At 38.8% G+C, this 18,863-nt stretch overlaps 2 protein-coding genes across 2 annotated transcripts; both read left to right on the top strand.

Annotated features, from left to right (window-relative positions):
• Window positions 1–1,750: 1,750 nt before the first annotated feature.
• On the top strand, window positions 1,751–9,770 carry LOC133973893 (uncharacterized; the record flags this gene model as incomplete). The annotated part of the gene is made up of 13 exons (XM_062411973.1): window positions 1,751–1,802; window positions 1,867–2,031; window positions 2,283–2,432; window positions 2,754–2,924; window positions 3,118–3,162; window positions 3,257–3,397; window positions 3,719–3,883; window positions 4,893–4,921; window positions 7,594–7,834; window positions 8,003–8,260; window positions 8,505–8,765; window positions 9,011–9,271; window positions 9,517–9,770. Coding segments are annotated over exons 1-13 (2,193 nt in total), but the record flags the coding sequence as incomplete, so codon positions are not given.
• Window positions 9,771–14,412: 4,642 nt separating this feature from the next.
• On the top strand, window positions 14,413–18,845 carry LOC133973894 (receptor-type tyrosine-protein phosphatase H-like; the record flags this gene model as incomplete). The annotated part of the gene is made up of 9 exons (XM_062411974.1): window positions 14,413–14,429; window positions 15,387–15,541; window positions 15,710–15,970; window positions 16,216–16,476; window positions 16,722–16,982; window positions 17,228–17,488; window positions 17,657–17,917; window positions 18,163–18,423; window positions 18,592–18,845. Coding segments are annotated over exons 1-9 (1,992 nt in total), but the record flags the coding sequence as incomplete, so codon positions are not given.
• Between the last annotated feature and the right edge of the window lie 18 nt (window positions 18,846–18,863).

An 18,863-nucleotide genomic window follows, 5' to 3' on the forward strand; every position in this document is an offset into this window, starting at 1 on the left:
CAGCTGGAAACGTTCAGCTAAAAAGGAATCTGTTGAAGGACATTTTCTTTGATAATAACACTGGCAAGGTTGGTGGTGACTTAGAGATGATGGCTGTGAAGCTGACACCTAATTCACCACAAACACTGCCCAAATATGCATGTTTGCATGTGTCTCTGCAAGCCAAGCATGAGAAGATGAGGATTTGTTTGAGCTGGTTGTTTTGGCTAAAAACAGCCATGTAGTATAATAATCTCTACCATCTGACATCAGACACCCAGCCAAAGAGAAGCAGGTCCATCTGAGTAAGTTTGTGTGATGTAGTATACCCCCCCTGCCCCTTGCTGATGCAGCTCTTTGTCCAGTCTGGTTTATTGTACCTGTGCATTTAAACAGGCTCCACCAATTGCTTCCTTTTTTGGTCAAACCAGGAGGAAGAGAGGACAGCATATATGGTAACTGAGAAAGAGAAAAATGTGTGGACAATGTGTGTCCGTCCTCTGCAGGGAAACTTCTGTTGGTGAAATTGAATCCTTGTTTTCAATTTGTATGTTGAGTGGAATGAGACAGGATGTGGATTCATACATGGCAACATGTTATGCAGAATATTACAGTCACTTCCTTATAAGCTGGGAATGTCCCTGCCTCTCACGGTATGCTGTACTTTAACCTTTACTTTAACAAAATAAGGAACTCTCAATAGATCACTTAGGGCCTAATTTCTGAACACCATATCTAGTCTACATTTACTTAAATAAAATATACTAAGGAAGTTGTATGACAACTATTTTGGGAGTGACGTTTGAATCAATGGAATGATTTCAGAGTTAACTGCGGCAAAGAGCTGATCTCAAACTACCCAAAGCCCTGAATAGCAATTGAGTTTCAGTGTTTCAGTTTGACCTTACAGATGCCTTCAAACTGTTTTAATGCTGTTTTTCAATTTGTCTTTGCCCATCAGGTTCAGTGTGTGGTTAAATTTGAGTCTTAAATCACTTAATCTCCTTCCAACTCAGCACAGAATCATATGAAAAAATTGTAAAATAATACTTCTACGACAATGTGTAGGTGGCACTTTACTTTGGTTGCAGATTAAGATGAAGCGACAGTCTACCCACTTTACATACAGTCAGATAGCTTTGTCTCCTCTAAAGCTCAGACTCCTCAAGAAGATCCACAGATGGATCTGAGGGCTGTGAGAAGATCAACTTTAGACAAAAGAATATAAAACTAAGTTCTGAATCACAAATCCGAATTTATTTCTCGGAACCTTTTACTTATCTTTGTGTTTTGTAAAGTATTGAATTATTTAACCTCTATCCAAACCATCCAAGAAGTTAAGAGGGTAAATTATCTTTGAGGGAACTTTTTAAGTCAACAAGTCTTAGATCTGAGTCTGACAGAAGCTAAATGGTGTGGAACTACCGGTTTAATCTAAGAAAAAGTTAGTATATCTGTCAAATGGGCAGTGAAGTAAAAAGTGCAGTATTTTACTTTGAAAAATGGAAAAGTACAAGAATGAAGTAGCACTCTCTGTTCAGACCTGGTATAACTTCTGTCTTGGGGGTTCCAATCATAAGTGAACCCCAAAATAACAGTGCAATCTGTAACCACATAGACATTCACACCTTTATTTTGTCAGGCTCTGTGGTCCTGCACAAACCATTTCTAAAATGGTCCAGACATTGCAGCCAGATCGTTGCTCTGTAACAGCTACAAACCTTGTTCAATTAGCTTTAAAGCCTCAATGTCAATACTTGAACCTCAGTGAATGTCCTTATCGCCACTGTGTGTCAACAGAAAAGCCCTGTTGGGTTTCACAGGTGAGTGAAGGTAAACACACAAGCATTAGTTCAACAATGAATGCTTTTGCTTTTGTGTGTTTAGTTTGTTACCTAAATGGAAGCAGCTTCCAGTGCAGATGTGAGGACCAGTACGTCTGGTCTTCTACGGACTGTGCTACATACGGAGCCTGTGATGAGATCACTTATGACACGTGCAGCTGTATCAACAGTATTCCATCCAGTGGACAGTACTGCCAGCCAAAGACAGGTGAACTTTAAACGCTTATTCTGTGCACTTTTACATTTTAACATCATCTTGATATTTTTGTTCTATATCAAAAACTCTTGCCATATTTTCGTATTTGTTTCTTGGCAGAGTAGATGCTACTCGATGAAATCAGATCAATTGATCAAGAATCATTTTTACTTATGACCCATTTTATTAGAGCTTACATGTTTTTTCTTTTAACATGAAGAAGCTAACTTAAGTTTCCCATGTTGCTCTGTTATCTTCTGTAGCTCCTCCAGTTGTTTATACATACCTCATTTCTGTTGAGTTGAACATCGCAGATGTTGGATTAATAAATCCACTGAGGACCATTCTGAGCAACATCAGTTACCCAATCAGCATCAACCACATGCAAATCTCTGATGTCATCATTTCTACAGGTAGGAAAAACATCTGCACACACACTCTTGTTGCAGTTGTTTCTTAAATGTCATGTTTTGACTATAACTTTATTTGTTATGTACTTGTATAGCACTCATCTAAACAAGGTAACAAAGTGCTTCACAAAAATTGATGGCAAAAAAATGAATGAACTTAAATAAAGTTATTTAATTCAGTTCAATTTTAAGCACCAAATCATAACCTCAAGACAGTAAAATGTAAAGATTTAACCCGACAGTTAACACATGGTCACAAAATGCTAAGCCCCTAATCCCCAAACTTTGTTCTTTAAGAAGTCAGATCTATGTTTGTTTGTGCAGTTTGCTCTCCGAGCAGCAGTGGTTACCAGTGCAGATGTGAGGATCAGTTTCGTTGGTCATGTGACCAGTGTTTCATGTATGGATCCTGTGACAACATCACCTCCGACACATGTGGATGCATCAATGCCATCCCTGCTGATGGACAGCATTGTCAGCCTGTTGACCAATACAGTAAGCAGCTCTATCAAATTGTTTTAACAGACAAATTATCAAATAAACTCCTTTTCTATGAGTAATTGTTATTTGTTTCACGTCTTTTTACCATTTACAGTAAAATTAAAATGATCTTAATCTTTTCCCATCAGATGCTTATGGCTACATTTGAACATATTCTATTCTTGCTTTTCTTTCTCTTTTTCCATAGACTTTACATTTTGTCCAGTTACGACGACCACTCTATCACAAACAAGTAAGACTGAGGAAGCAACACAAATCAGAAACTTTATATGAAAACCAAAGCACAGATCACAAGTGATTCACGTTTCTTTTTTCTGTCTCTGCAGCTTCTCCAGTTGTCTATGAATATATTATTACAATTGAGCTGAACACCACAGACGTTACAGTGATAGACCGACTGAGAAACATCAGTTACCCAGTCAGCATCAGCAACAACACACAAGTCCCTGACATGAACATCTCCACAGGTGACAATTACACCTTAGTAACTGGTTTTGTGTATAGAATGTAGTGATATCTAGTGGTGAAGTTGCATGCTGCAGCTGAATACACCTCACCTCATCTTCCCCTTCCATACATGACAGATATCCTGTGGTAGCTTTCAGTTCAATAGCGGCTTGTGAAAAATATTCTCGCTGGGGCTTTGCTGTGCCATACTCAGTTTTTAGAAACCATCCCCCACTACGATTTAACAAAAATTGCAGGATACCAGTTCATTATGAAATAGTATGGAATTATTTAAGTCCAGTACATGATTACATGATTTTCAATATATTTTCTGTCTCCAGTTTGCTCTCGGAGCAGCAGTGGTTACCAGTGCAGATGTGAGGATCAGTATCGTTGGTCATGTGACCAGTGTTTTGTGTATGGATCCTGTGACAACATCACCTCCAACACATGTGGATGCATCAATGCCATCCCTGCTGATGGACAGCATTGTCAGCCACTGACAGGTAAGAACCTGGAAGTCTGGTTTAAAACTCTTCATGCCTTACTTACCTTTGACAGACTTGAATTTAATGTTTTCTATTTTCATACAGATGTCTTGATTTGTCCATCAACAACTCCGCCAGTTGGTACGAACGACTTTATCGTATTCCAGACTTGTCTTTATGCCACACCATATTCCTAAAGGCCACAGAGTCACCTTGTTTTCCTCTCTCAGTCATGTTCACTCCGATGCAGTCTGTGTGACAGAGTTTTTCAATAATGTTTCTTGTCGTGCTGTCTTTTCGTTTTTCATCACTTCCTTTTTTTAGTAACAACTACAACTGTTGCAACGACTAGGAATACTACAGAATTCTTAACACCAACCACCACAACCTTAACAGAAATGTATTATTATCAAGTGTGTGTGTGTGAACACGATAATCACTGCCATTTGATGTTGCATAAGCTTTGCGACAGCACCTATCCCCTCTTTCCCCGAGGTACTCAGCAAGGTGCTGTCTGTGGCCCCTTAACACACTGCTAGGAGCAGCACTGAATAAAGTTACTGCAGGTCATCCAACAAAAGAGCAATCCATCAAGTTGCTGTGCAGACTGGTAAAATTAATTTGTCAGTGTCTCTGAGAGAGAATCCTACACTGAAAGCTGAAGTACTTTTGTCTTTTTTACTGTTAATAAAACACAGATTTATACTTTTCAGACACATCAAATGTTAATGCGACATTCCAGAACACGACTAAACCCACAACTACCCCAGTAACTGTAGTAACCAAAGTAGTAAATAATAATCATTAGTAAGGCTCTTTTCAACATACATATGCTTAAGTGAGCATCTCTGCATTAACTGGTAAGAGACATTTTCTGTTATAATGCCATGAAACAAAGCCAGGACACAACTCTGTACAAAATCAAATTTTTTAGGTTATTTAGTGTGCATTTTAGATTAGGGATTTTTCAATAGAGACACATGCACTATAAATTTACAAGGACTAATTTCTCTTTGTTTTCTCCCAGCTCCTGCTAATGCAGAGGACTTTAAATCAGTGGGACAAAATGAGACCAGTGTCACCCTGCAGTGGAAAAAAGTGGAAAACATCCTCACATATGTACTTTTGTCCAGTCACGGAGAAATAAACATCAATGCTGAAATGGGAAACGAACCAGTTACACATGTAGCCTCAGGACTCACAAATGGGACAAAATACAACTTCACTCTCTTCACCGTGTCTGAAAACGTCAGAAGCAGTGGAGTGAGCATCTCTGCATTCACTGGTAAGAGACATTTTCTGTTATAAAGCCGGCAAACAAAAACCAGTTCACAACTCTGTACAATATCAAATTTGGTAAGTTATTTAGTGTGCATTTTTGATCAGACATTTTTCCTTGAATATTAAAATTGCATGTATTTAAAGGCACAATGGTTCCTATTAATCAGAGGACTAAAATACAACCTATCGACATAATTATTAATAATCATGAAATATGATTATTAAAATAACAATTATTTCTTAAAAATAATCAAAAAATGATAAAGCTATTAATTAAGAATAGTAACACATTTAATTAGAAATGATACGGTTATCCATTAATAATAGTTAAAATAATTAATGAAAACAATAAAATTATCAATTAAGAATAATACAAATCTGTAATCATTGCTTATTGTCGCGGGGCACCACCCTGGTTACAGGGACCAACAATTCAATCTTTAAATATCAGTCTCAATGATATAGGTTATATTAATAATCTCAATATTTAGTATTAATGATTATATAATAAACAATGAAGGGTTTTAAGTTCGAACACAGGCTATAGTAATCCAGCTTTATACACATACATATGCACAAATAATCACAGAAATACAAATACTTTAATTACAAAAGTATTTATTAAAAAGGGGAAATAAAGTTAATGTTATTTCAATGATTCTTCATTTAACAAACTCCAATATTTCAAAGATGGTAACAGCAGCAGCACTTATCACAATTGTCACACATGTAATACGGAGTATCTATGTGTGTGTGTGGTTGTGTGTGTCTGCCTGTCTGTGTGTGTGTGTGTGTGTGTGTGTAAGAAAGAGAAAGGGGAGTGGCTATGGCGTAATGACGTGGTGACGTCTTCTGGCCGAATTCAAGGTGATGTTACATTCATGTACTTTCAAGATGGAGGTTACCTTAGTGAAGCCACGTTGCGAAAAGCAAAATGGCTGCCGGTCACTGACCTTAACAAAGGGGATCTTTAAGACAAAGAGATTACTTATCTCGTGGTTTTGGCGCCGAATGGCGTCAAGATGTATAAATGCTCGTTAAATCTAGATTTCTCCATGTAACATGAAATGTATAAATGTAGGTCGGGACGTGTGTAAAAACAGGTTTAGGAGGAGAGAGAGAGAGAGAGAGAGAGAGAGAGAGAGAGAGAGAGAGATCAGGAAAGCTCTCAAAACATCGTCAGAGACAAACTTCCAGCGAAGCAGACCAGTTACGTGAGATTTATCTTTTAACAGATGTAAATCTCCTCACAATATCTCTGACAGTAACACGCAACAAGGAAGCGCCGGCTCTGTACCGCGCTCTTCTCAAAAACACAGTAAACAAAGGAACCGGATGTGTCGTCTCGGCCCGCCGTGTAGCACGGCTAAAAACAGATCAGCGATCTACAAACAAACATACAATCAAACAAATGACACGCTAAGTATTTAAACTAGTCTCTGCCCAGACAATAAAGCCTCTTACTGTGACCTCCGCGGTGTTGCTTGCGCGTGGGGCGCAGATTTCCCGGAAGTCCAGTGAATCTGTCGTTAAACTTCAGGATGCGAGCGAGCGGGCGGATTCCTGGAAAACAAATCAGTGTCCTGGCCTCTTAAGCGGTGCTCCGGTGGGTCTCGTGGTTGCAACGGAGGTCAGCGCTGGGCCGAAATAGAGCGAATTCTCTTGCTCTTGGAACGGAATTCGGCCTCGTCTCTTCTGCAGGGATGAGCAGCGGTTGACGCAGCTGTGGATTTGGAAAGAAAGTCTCTGAGCTCGGCCAGCGAGCGAGTGAGTTCCTGTGCACGGCCTTTTCAAGTTAAAAACAAAAATAGTCTCTATCAAAGTAAGATCAAACTTAAGATAAAAGAAAATAAAAGAAATGAAAGAAAATAACTCTGGTTGCCCCCTTTAGCAACTAAATCATCTGGAAAGACCCGGAGGGGTCTGTTGACGTCTTCAGAGCAGGGAAAATGGCTGATAAACTAGAAGTTAAGGTTACCCCCTTTAGCAACTAAAACAGCTGGGAGGCCCCGAAGGGGCCTCGTGATGTCTTCAGAGCAGGGTAAAAATGGCAGCGATTATTGATGTCTCAGTGGTTTTATTCTACCTGAGAGGTTCTGCCTCCTTGAGGTGCTGGTCATGGGATGATGCTGGCTTTTAGCCAATTGAGTGTCAGAGGTCAAAGGAGAGTGGGAGGGGCCAGGAGCAGAGCAGGGGTTTCTGGGGAGACCCCAGGGATTAAGTTAACACCAGAAGATACAATCTCCGTGCTGGATCTTAGAGGGAGACTTTAGCTGGCTTCATCTTGGCTCAAAGGCCACGCTTTTACGACCCATTGTGTGTGGATCCTACCACATGGTTAGTTCTGTAGGGACTCTTGCCCAACAGACAATAGAGACAAATGCACTATAAATTTACAAGGACTAATTTCTCTTTGTTTTCTTCCAGCTCCTTCTAATGCAGAGGACTTTAAATCAGTGGGACAAAATGAGACCAGTGTCACCCTGCAGTGGAAAAAAGTGGAAAACATCCTCACATATGTACTTGTGTCCAGTGAAGGACTGGACACAAACGTCACTGCAGAAATAGCAAATGAACCAGTTACACACGTAACATCAGGACTCACAAATGGGACGACATACAACTTCACCCTCTTCACTGTGTCTGAAAAAGTCAGAAGCAGTGGAGTGAGTATCTCTGCATTCACTGGTAAGAGACATTTTCTGTTGTAAAGCCGGCAAACAAAAACCAGTTCACAACTCTGTACAAAATACTATTTTTGAGGTTATTTAGTGTGCATTTTAGATCAGGGATTTTTCAAAAGAGACACAAGCACTATAAATTTAGAAGGACTAATTTCTCTTTGTTTTCTTCCAGCTCCTCTTAATGCAGTGGACTTTAAATCAGTGGGACAAAATGAGACCAGTGTCACCCTGCAGTGGAAAAAAGTGGAAAACATCCTCACATATGTACTTGTGTCCAGTGACGGAGAAACAAACGTCACTGCAGAAATCGGAAATGAACCAGTTACACACGTGACCTCAGGACTCACAAATGGGACAAAATACAACTTCACTCTATTCACCGTGTCTGAAAACATCAGAAGCAGTGGAGTAAGCATCTCTGCATTCACTGGTAAGAGACATTTTCTGTTATAAAGCCACGGAACTAAACCAGGACAAAACTCTGTACAATATCAAATTTGGTAAGTTATTTAGTGTGCATTTTAGATAAGGCATTTTTCCTTGAATATTAAAATTGCATGTATTTAAAGGCACAATGGTTCCTATTAATAAGATGACTAAAATACAACCTATCGACAATAGAGACACATGCACTACAAATTTACAAGGACTAATTTCTCTTTGTTTCCTCCCAGCTCCTTCTAATGCAGAAGACTTTAAATCAGTGGGACAAAATGAGACCAGTGTCACCCTGCAGTGGAAAAAAGTGGAAAACATCCTCACGTATGTTCTTGTGTCCAGTGACGGACTAGAAACAAACGTCACTGCAGAAATAGCAAATGAACCAGTTACACACGTAACCTCAGGACTCACAAATGGGACAAGATACAACTTCACTCTCTTCACCGTGTCTGAAAACGTCAGAAGCAGTGGAGTGAGCATCTCTTCATTCACTGGTAAGAGACATTTTCTGTTATAAAGCAACAAAACAAAAGCCAGGACACAACTCTGTACAAAATCAATTTTTTTAGTTTTTTTAGTGTGAATTTTAGATCAGGCATTTTTCCTTGAAAATAAAAATTGCATGTATTTAAAGGCACAATGGTTCCTATTAATCAGATTACTAAAATACAACCTATAGCTAATAGAGACACATGCACTATAAATTTGCAAGGACTAATTTCTCTTTGCTTTCTTCCAGCTCCTCCTAATGCAGAGGAGTTTAAATCAGTGGGACAAAATGAGACCAGTGTCACCCTGCAGTGGAAAAAAGTGGAAAACATCCTCACGTATGTTCTTGTGTCCAGTGACGGACTAGAAACAAACGTCACTGCAGAAATAGCAAATGAACCAGTTACACACGTAACCTCAGGACTCACAAATGGGACAAGATACAACTTCACTCTCTTCACCGTGTCTGAAAACGTCAGAAGCAGTGGAGTGAGCATCTCTTCATTCACTGGTAAGAGACATTTTCTGTTATAAAGCAACAAAACAAAAGCCAGGACACAACTCTGTACAAAATCAATTTTTTTAGTTTTTTTAGTGTGAATTTTAGATCAGGCATTTTTCCTTGAAAATAAAAATTGCATGTATTTAAAGGCACAATGGTTCCTATTAATCAGATTACTAAAATACAACCTATAGCTAATAGAGACACATGCACTATAAATTTGCAAGGACTAATTTCTCTTTGCTTTCTTCCAGCTCCTCCTAATGCAGAGGAGTTTAAATCAGTGGGACAAAATGAGACCAGTGTCACCCTGCAGTGGAAAAAAGTGGAAAACATCCTCACATATGTTCTTGTGTCCAGTGACGGACTGGACACAAACGTCACTGCAGTAATGGGAAATGAACCAGTTAGACATGTAACCTCAGGACTCACAAATGGGACAAGATACAACTTCACTCTCTTCACCGTGTCTGCAAACGTCAGAAGCAGTGGAGTGAGCATCTCTGCATTCACTGGTAAGATACATTTTCTGTTATAAAGCCACAAAACAAAAATCAGGACACAACTCTGTACAATATCAAATTTGGTAAGTTATTTAGTGTGCATTTAAGATAAGGCATTTTTCCTTGAATATTAAAATTGCATGTATTTAAAGGCACAATGGTTCCTATTAATAAGATGACTAAAATACAACCTATCGCCAATAGAGACACGTGCAATAGAAATTTACAAGGACAAATTTATTTTTGCTTTCTCCCAGCTCCTGCTAATGCAGAGGACTTTAAATCAGTCGGACAAAATGAGACCAGTGTCACCCTGCAGTGGAAAAAAGTGGAAAACATCCTCACATATGTACTCTTGTCCAGTGATGGACTAGAAACAAACGTCACTGCAGAAATAGCAAATGAACCAGTTACACACGTAACCTCAGGACTCACAAATGGGACAAAATACAATTTCACTCTATTCACCGTGTCTGAAAACGTCAGAAGCAGTGGAGTGAGCATCTCTGCATTCACTGGTAAGAGACATTTTCTGTTATAAAGCCGGCAAACAAAAACCAGGACACAACTCTGTACAAAATCTAATTTTTTAGGTTATTTAGTGTGCATTTTTGATCAGGGATTTTTCAATACTGACACATGTACTAGAAATTTACAAGGACTAATTTCTCTTTGCTTTCTTCCAGCTCCTCCTAATGCAGAGGACTTTAAATCAGTGGGACAAAATGAGACCAGTGTCACCCTGCAGTGGAAAAAAGTGGAAAACATCCTCACGTATGTTCTTGTGTCCAGTGACGGACTAGAAACAAACGTCACTGCAGAAATAGCCAATGAACCAGTTACACACGTAACATCAGGACTCACAAATGGGACAAGATACAACTTCACTCTCTTCACCGTGTCTGAAAACGTCAGAAGCAGTGGAGTGAGCATCTCTTCATTCACTGGTAAGAGACATTTTCTGTTATAAAGCAACAAAACAAAAGCCAGGACACAACTCTGTACAAAATCAATTTTTTTAGTTTTTTTAGTGTGAATTTTAGATCAGGCATTTTTCCTTGAAAATAAAAATTGCATGTATTTAAAGGCACAATGGTTCCTATTTATCAGATTACTAAAATACAACCTATAGCTAATAGAGACACATGCACTATAAATTTGCAAGGACTAATTTCTCTTTGCTTTCTTCCAGCTCCTCCTAATGCAGAGGACTTTAAATCAGTGGGACAAAATGAGACCAGTGTCACCCTGCAGTGGAAAAAAGTGGAAAACATCCTCACGTATGTTCTTGTGTCCAGTGACGGACTAGAAACAAACGTCACTGCAGAAATAGCAAATGAACCAGTTACACACGTAACATCAGGACTCACAAATGGGACAAGATACAACTTCACTCTCTTCACCGTGTCTGCAAACGTCAGAAGCAGTGGAGTGAGCATCTCTATATTCACTGGTAAGAGACATTTCCTGTTATAAAGCCACAAAACAAAAATCAGGACACAACTGTGTACGATATCAAATTTGGTAAGTTATTTATTGTGCATTTTAGATCAGGCATTTTTCCTTGAATATTAAAATTGCATGTATTTAAAGGCACAATGGTTCCTATTAATCAGAAGACTTAAATACAACCTATCGACAATAGAGACACATGCACTAGAAATTTACAAGGACTAATTTCTCTTTGCTTTCTTACAGCTCCTCCTAATGCAGAGGACTTTAAATCAGTGGGACAAAATGAGACCAGTGTCACCCTGCAGTGGAAAAAAGTGGAAAACATCCTCACATATGTTCTTGTGTCCAGTGACGGACTAGAAACAAACGTAACTGCAGAAATAGCAAATGAACCAGTCACACACGTAACCTCAGGACTCACAAATGGGACGAAATACAACTTCACCCTCTTCACTGTGTCTGAAAACGTCAGAAGCAGTGGAGTGAGCATCTCTGCATTCACTGGTAAGAGACATTTTCTGTTATAAAGCCGGCAAACAAAAACCAGGACACAACTCTGTACAAAATCTAATTTTTTAGGTTATTTAGTGTGCATTTTTGATCAGGGATTTTTCAATACTGACACATGTACTAGAAATTTACAAGGACTAATTTCTCTTTGCTTTCTTCCAGCTCCTCCTAATGCAGAGGACTTTAAATCAGTGGGACAAAATGAGACCAGTGTCACCCTGCAGTGGAAAAAAGTGGAAAACATCCTCACGTATGTTCTTGTGTCCAGTGACGGACTAGAAACAAACGTCACTGCAGAAATAGCCAATGAACCAGTTACACACGTAACATCAGGACTCACAAATGGGACAAGATACAACTTCACTCTCTTCACCGTGTCTGAAAACGTCAGAAGCAGTGGAGTGAGCATCTCTTCATTCACTGGTAAGAGACATTTTCTGTTATAAAGCAACAAAACAAAAGCCAGGACACAACTCTGTACAAAATCAATTTTTTTAGTTTTTTTAGTGTGAATTTTAGATCAGGCATTTTTCCTTGAAAATAAAAATTGCATGTATTTAAAGGCACAATGGTTCCTATTAATCAGATTACTAAAATACAACCTATAGCTAATAGAGACACATGCACTATAAATTTGCAAGGACTAATTTCTCTTTGCTTTCTTCCAGCTCCTCCTAATGCAGAGGACTTTAAATCAGTGGGACAAAATGAGACCAGTGTCACCCTGCAGTGGAAAAAAGTGGAAAACATCCTCACGTATGTTCTTGTGTCCAGTGACGGACTAGAAACAAACGTCACTGCAGAAATAGCAAATGAACCAGTTACACACGTAACATCAGGACTCACAAATGGGACAAGATACAACTTCACTCTCTTCACCGTGTCTGCAAACGTCAGAAGCAGTGGAGTGAGCATCTCTATATTCACTGGTAAGAGACATTTCCTGTTATAAAGCCACAAAACAAAAATCAGGACACAACTGTGTACGATATCAAATTTGGTAAGTTATTTATTGTGCATTTTAGATCAGGCATTTTTCCTTGAATATTAAAATTGCATGTATTTAAAGGCACAATGGTTCCTATTAATCAGAAGACTTAAATACAACCTATCGACAATAGAGACACATGCACTAGAAATTTACAAGGACTAATTTCTCTTTGCTTTCTTACAGCTCCTCCTAATGCAGAGGACTTTAAATCAGTGGGACAAAATGAGACCAGTGTCACCCTGCAGTGGAAAAAAGTGGAAAACATCCTCACATATGTTCTTGTGTCCAGTGACGGACTAGAAACAAACGTAACTGCAGAAATAGCAAATGAACCAGTCACACACGTAACCTCAGGACTCACAAATGGGACGAAATACAACTTCACCCTCTTCACTGTGTCTGAAAACGTCAGAAGCAGTGGAGTGAGCATCTCTGCATTCACTGGTAAGAGACATTTTCTGTTATAAAGCCGGCAAACAAAAACCAGGACACAACTCTGTACAAAATCTAATTTTTTAGGTTATTTAGTGCGCATTTTTGATCAGGGATTTTTCAATACTGACACATGTACTAGAAATTTACAAGGACTAATTTCTCTTTGCTTTCTTCCAGCTCCTCCTAATGCAGAGGACTTTAAATCAGTGGGACAAAATGAGACCAGTGTCACCCTGCAGTGGAAAAAAGTGGAAAACATCCTCACGTATGTTCTTTTGTCCAGTGACGGACTAGAAACAAACGTCACTGCAGAAATAGCAAATGAACCAGTTACACACGTAACATCAGGACTCACAAATGGGACAAGATACAACTTCACTCTCTTCACCGTGTCTGAAAACGTCAGAAGCAGTGGAGTGAGCATCTCTTCATTCACTGGTAAGAGACATTTTCTGTTATAAAGCAACAAAACAAAAGCCAGGACACAACTCTGTACAAAATCAATTTTTTTAGTTTTTTTAGTGTGAATTTTAGATCAGGCATTTTTCCTTGAAAATAAAAATTGCATGTATTTAAAGGCACAATGGTTCCTATTAATCAGATTACTAAAATACAACCTATAGCTAATAGAGACACATGCACTATAAATTTGCAAGGACTAATTTCTCTTTGCTTTCTTACAGCTCCTCCTAATGCAGAGGACTTTAAATCAGTGGGACAAAATATGACCAGTGTCACCCTGCAGTGGAAAAAAGTGGAAAACATCCTCACATATGTACTTGTGTCCAGTGACGGACTAGACACAAACGTCACTGCAGTAATGGGAAATGAACCAGTTAGACATGTAACCTCAGGACTCACAAATGGGACAAGATACAACTTCACTCTCTTCACCGTGTCTGCAAACGTCAGAAGCAGTGGAGTGAGCATCTCTGCATTCACTGGTAAGATACATTTTCTGTTATAAAGCCACAAAACAAAAATCAGGACACAACTCTGTACAAAATCTAATTTTTTAGGTTATTTAGTGTGCATTTTTGATCAGGGATTTTTCAATACTGACACATGTACTAGAAATTTACAAGGACTAATTTCTCTTTGCTTTCTTTCAGCTCCTCCTAATGCAGAGGACTTTAAATCAGTGGGACAAAATGAGACCAGTGTCACCCTGCAGTGGAAAAAAGTGGAAAACATCCTCACGTATGTTCTTGTGTCCAGTGACGGACTAGAAACAAACGTCACTGCAGAAATAGGAAATGAACCAGTTACACACGTAACATCAGGACTCACAAATGGGACAAGATACAACTTCACTCTCTTCACCGTGTCTGAAAACGTCAGAAGCAGTGGAGTGAGCATCTCTTCATTCACTGGTAAGAGACATTTTCTGTTATAAAGCAACAAAACAAAAGCCAGGACACAACTCTGTACAAAATCAATTTTTTTAGTTTTTTTAGTGTGAATTTTAGATCAGGCATTTTTCCTTGAAAATAAAAATTGCATGTATTTAAAGGCACAATGGTTCCTATTAATCAGATTACTAAAATACAACCTATAGCTAATAGAGACACATGCACTATAAATTTGCAAGGACTAATTTCTCTTTGCTTTCTTCCAGCTCCTCCTAATGCAGAGGACTTTAAATCAGTGGGACAAAATGAGACCAGTGTCACCCTGCAGTGGAAAAAAGTGGAAAACATCCTCACGTATGTTCTTGTGTCCAGTGACGGACTAGAAACAAACGTCACTGCAGAAATAGCAAATGAACCAGTTACACACGTAACATCAGGACTCACAAATGGGACAAGATACAACTTCACTCTCTTCACCGTGTCTGCAAACGTCAGAAGCAGTGGAGTGAGCATCTCTATATTCACTGGTAAGAGACATTTCCTGTTATAAAGCCACAAAACAAAAATCAGGACACAACTGTGTACGATATCAAATTTGGTAAGTTATTTATTGTGCATTTTAGATCAGGCATTTTTCCTTGAATATTAAAATTGCATGTATTTAAAGGCACAATGGTTCCTATTAATCAGAAGACTTAAATACAACCTATCGACAATAGAGACACATGCACTAGAAATTTACAAGGACTAATTTCTCTTTGCTTTCTTCCAGCTCCTCCTAATGCAGAGGACTTTAAATCAGTGGGACAAAATGAGACCAGTGTCACCCTGCAGTGGAAAAAAGTGGAAAACATCCTCACATATGTTCTTGTGTCCAGTGACGGACTAGAAACAAACGTAACTGCAGAAATAGCAAATGAACCAGTCACACACGTAACCTCAGGACTCACAAATGGGACGAAATACAACTTCACCCTCTTCACTGTGTCTGAAAACGTCAGAAGCAGTGGAGTGAGCATCTCTGCATTCACTGGTAAGAGACATTTTCTGTTATAAAGCCGGCAAACAAAAACCAGGACACAACTCTGTACAAAATCTAATTTTTTAGGTTATTTAGTGCGCATTTTTGATCAGGGATTTTTCAATACTGACACATGTACTAGAAATTTACAAGGACTAATTTCTCTTTGCTTTCTTCCAGCTCCTCCTAATGCAGAGGACTTTAAATCAGTGGGACAAAATGAGACCAGTGTCACCCTGCAGTGGAAAAAAGTGGAAAACATCCTCACGTATGTTCTTGTGTCCAGTGACGGACTAGAAACAAACGTCACTGCAGAAATAGCAAATGAACCAGTTACACACGTAACATCAGGACTCACAAATGGGACAAGATACAACTTCACTCTCTTCACCGTGTCTGAAAACGTCAGAAGCAGTGGAGTGAGCATCTCTTCATTCACTGGTAAGAGACATTTTCTGTTATAAAGCAACAAAACAAAAGCCAGGACACAACTCTGAACAAAATCAATTTTTTTAGTTTTTATAGTGTGAATTTTAGATCAGGCATTTTTCCTTGAAAATAAAAATTGCATGTATTTAAAGGCACAATGGTTCCTATTAATCAGATTACTAAAATACAACCTATAGCTAATAGAGACACATGCAATATAAATTTGCAAGGACTAATTTCTCTTTGCTTTCTTCCAGCTCCTCCTAATGCAGAGGACTTTAAATCAGTGGGACAAAATGAGACCAGTGTCACCCTGCAGTGGAAAAAAGTGGAAAACATCCTCACATATGTACTTGTGTCCAGTGACGGACTAGACACAAACGTCACTGCAGTAATGGGAAATGAACCAGTTAGACATGTAACCTCAGGACTCACAAATGGGACAAGATACAACTTCACTCTCTTCACCGTGTCTGCAAACGTCAGAAGCAGTGGAGTGAGCATCTCTGCATTCACTGGTAAGATACATTTTCTGTTATAAAGCCACAAAACAAAAATCAGGACACAACTCTGTACGATATCAAATTTGGTAAGTTATTTAGTGTGCATTTAAGATAAGGCATTTTTCCTTGAATATTAAAATTGCATGTATTTAAAGGCACAATGGTTCCTATTAATAAGATGACTAAAATACAACCTATCGCCAATAGAGACACGTGCAATAGAAATTTACAAGGACAAATTTATTTTTGCTTTCTCCCAGCTCCTGCTAATGCAGAGGACTTTAAATCAGTGGGACAAAATGAGACCAGTATCACCCTGCAGTGGAAAAAAGTGGAAAACATCCTCACATATGTACTTGTGTCCAGTGACGGACTAGAAACAAACGTCACTGCAGAAATAGCAAATGAACCAGTTACACACGTAACATCAGGACTCACAAATGGGACAAGATACAACTTCACTCTCTTTACCGTGTCTGAAAACGTCAGAAGCAGTGGAGTGAGCATCTCTTCATTCACTGGTAAGAGACATTTTCTGTTATAAAGCAACAAAACAAAAGCCAGGACACAACTCTGTACAAAATCAATTTTTTTAGTTTTTTTAGTGTGAATTTTAGATCAGGCATTTTTCCTTGAAAATAAAAATTGCATGTATTTAAAGGCACAATGGTTCCTATTAATCAGAAGACTAAAATACAACCTATCGACAATAGATTCACATGCACTAGAAATTTACAAGGACTAATTTCTCTTTGCTTTCTTCCAGCTCCTCCTAATGCAGAGGACTTTAAATCAGTGGGACAAAATGAGACCAGTGTCACCCTGCAGTGGAAAAAAGTGGAAAACATCCTCACATATGTACTTGTGTCCAGTGACGGACTAGAAACAAACGTAACTGCAGAAATAGCAAATGAACCAGTCACACACGTAACCTCAGGACTCACAAATGGGACGAAATACAACTTCACCCTCTTCACTGTGTCTGAAAACGTCAGAAGCAGTGGAGTGAGCATCTCTGCATTCACTGGTAAGAGACATTTTCTGTTATAAAGCCGGCAAACAAAAACCAGGACACAACTCTGTACAAAATCTAATTTTTTAGGTTATTTAGTGTGCATTTTTGATCAGGGATTTTTCAATACTGACACATGTACTAGAAATTTACAAGGACTAATTTCTCTTTGCTTTCTTCCAGCTCCTCGTAATGCAGAGGACTTTAAATCAGTGGGACAAAATGAGACCAGTGTCACCCTGCAGTGGAAAAAAGTGGAAAACATCCTCACGTATGTTCTTGTGTCCAGTGACGGACTAGAAACAAACGTCACTGCAGAAATAGCAAATGAACCAGTTACACACGTAACATCAGGACTCACAAATGGGACAAGATACAACTTCACTCTCTTCACCGTGTCTGAAAACGTCAGAAGCAGTGGAGTGAGCATCTCTTCATTCACTGGTAAGAGACATTTTCTGTTATAAAGCAACAAAACAAGAGCCAGGACACAACTCTGTACAAAATCAATTTTTTTAGTTTTTTTAGTGTGAATTTTAGATCAGGCATTTTTCCTTGAAAATAAAAATTGCATGTATTTAAAGGCACAATGGTTCCTATTAATCAGATTACTAAAATACAACCTATAGCTAATAGAGACACATGCAATATAAATTTGCAAGGACTAATTTCTCTTTGCTTTCTTACAGCTCCTCCTAATGCAGAGGACTTTAAATCAGTGGGACAAAATGAGACCAGTGTCACCCTGCAGTGGAAAAAAGTGGAAAACATCCTCACATATGTACTTGTGTCCAGTGACGGACTGGACACAAACGTCACTGCAGAAATAGCAAATGAACCAGTTAGACACGTAACATCAGGACTCACAAATGGGTCGAAATACAACTTCACCCTCTTCACTGTGTTTGCAAAAGTCAGAAGCAGTGGAGTGAGCATCTCTGCATTCACTGGTAAGAGACATTTTCTGTTATAAAGCCGGCAAACAAAAACCAGGACACAATTCTGTACAAAATCTAATTTTTTAGGTTATTAAGTATGCATTTTTGATCAGGGATTTTTCAATACTGACACATGTACTAGAAATTTACAAGGACTAATTTCTCTTTGCTTTCTTCCAGCTCCTCCTAATGCAGAGGAGTTTAAATCAGTGGGACAAAATGAGACCAGTGTCACCCTGCAGTGGAAAAAAGTGGAAAACATCCTCACATATGTTCTTGTGTCCAGTGACGGACTGGACACAAACGTCACTGCAGTAATGGGAAATGAACCAGTTAGACATGTAACCTCAGGACTCACAAATGGGACAAGATACAACTTCACTCTCTTCACCGTGTCTGCAAACGTCAGAAGCAGTGGAGTGAGCATCTCTGCATTCACTGGTAAGATACAT

The sequence above is a fragment of the Platichthys flesus genome, chromosome 18 (assembly GCF_949316205.1).
Source record: "Platichthys flesus chromosome 18, fPlaFle2.1, whole genome shotgun sequence".
In the NCBI taxonomy this organism is placed as follows: Eukaryota; Metazoa; Chordata; class Actinopteri; order Pleuronectiformes; family Pleuronectidae; genus Platichthys; species Platichthys flesus.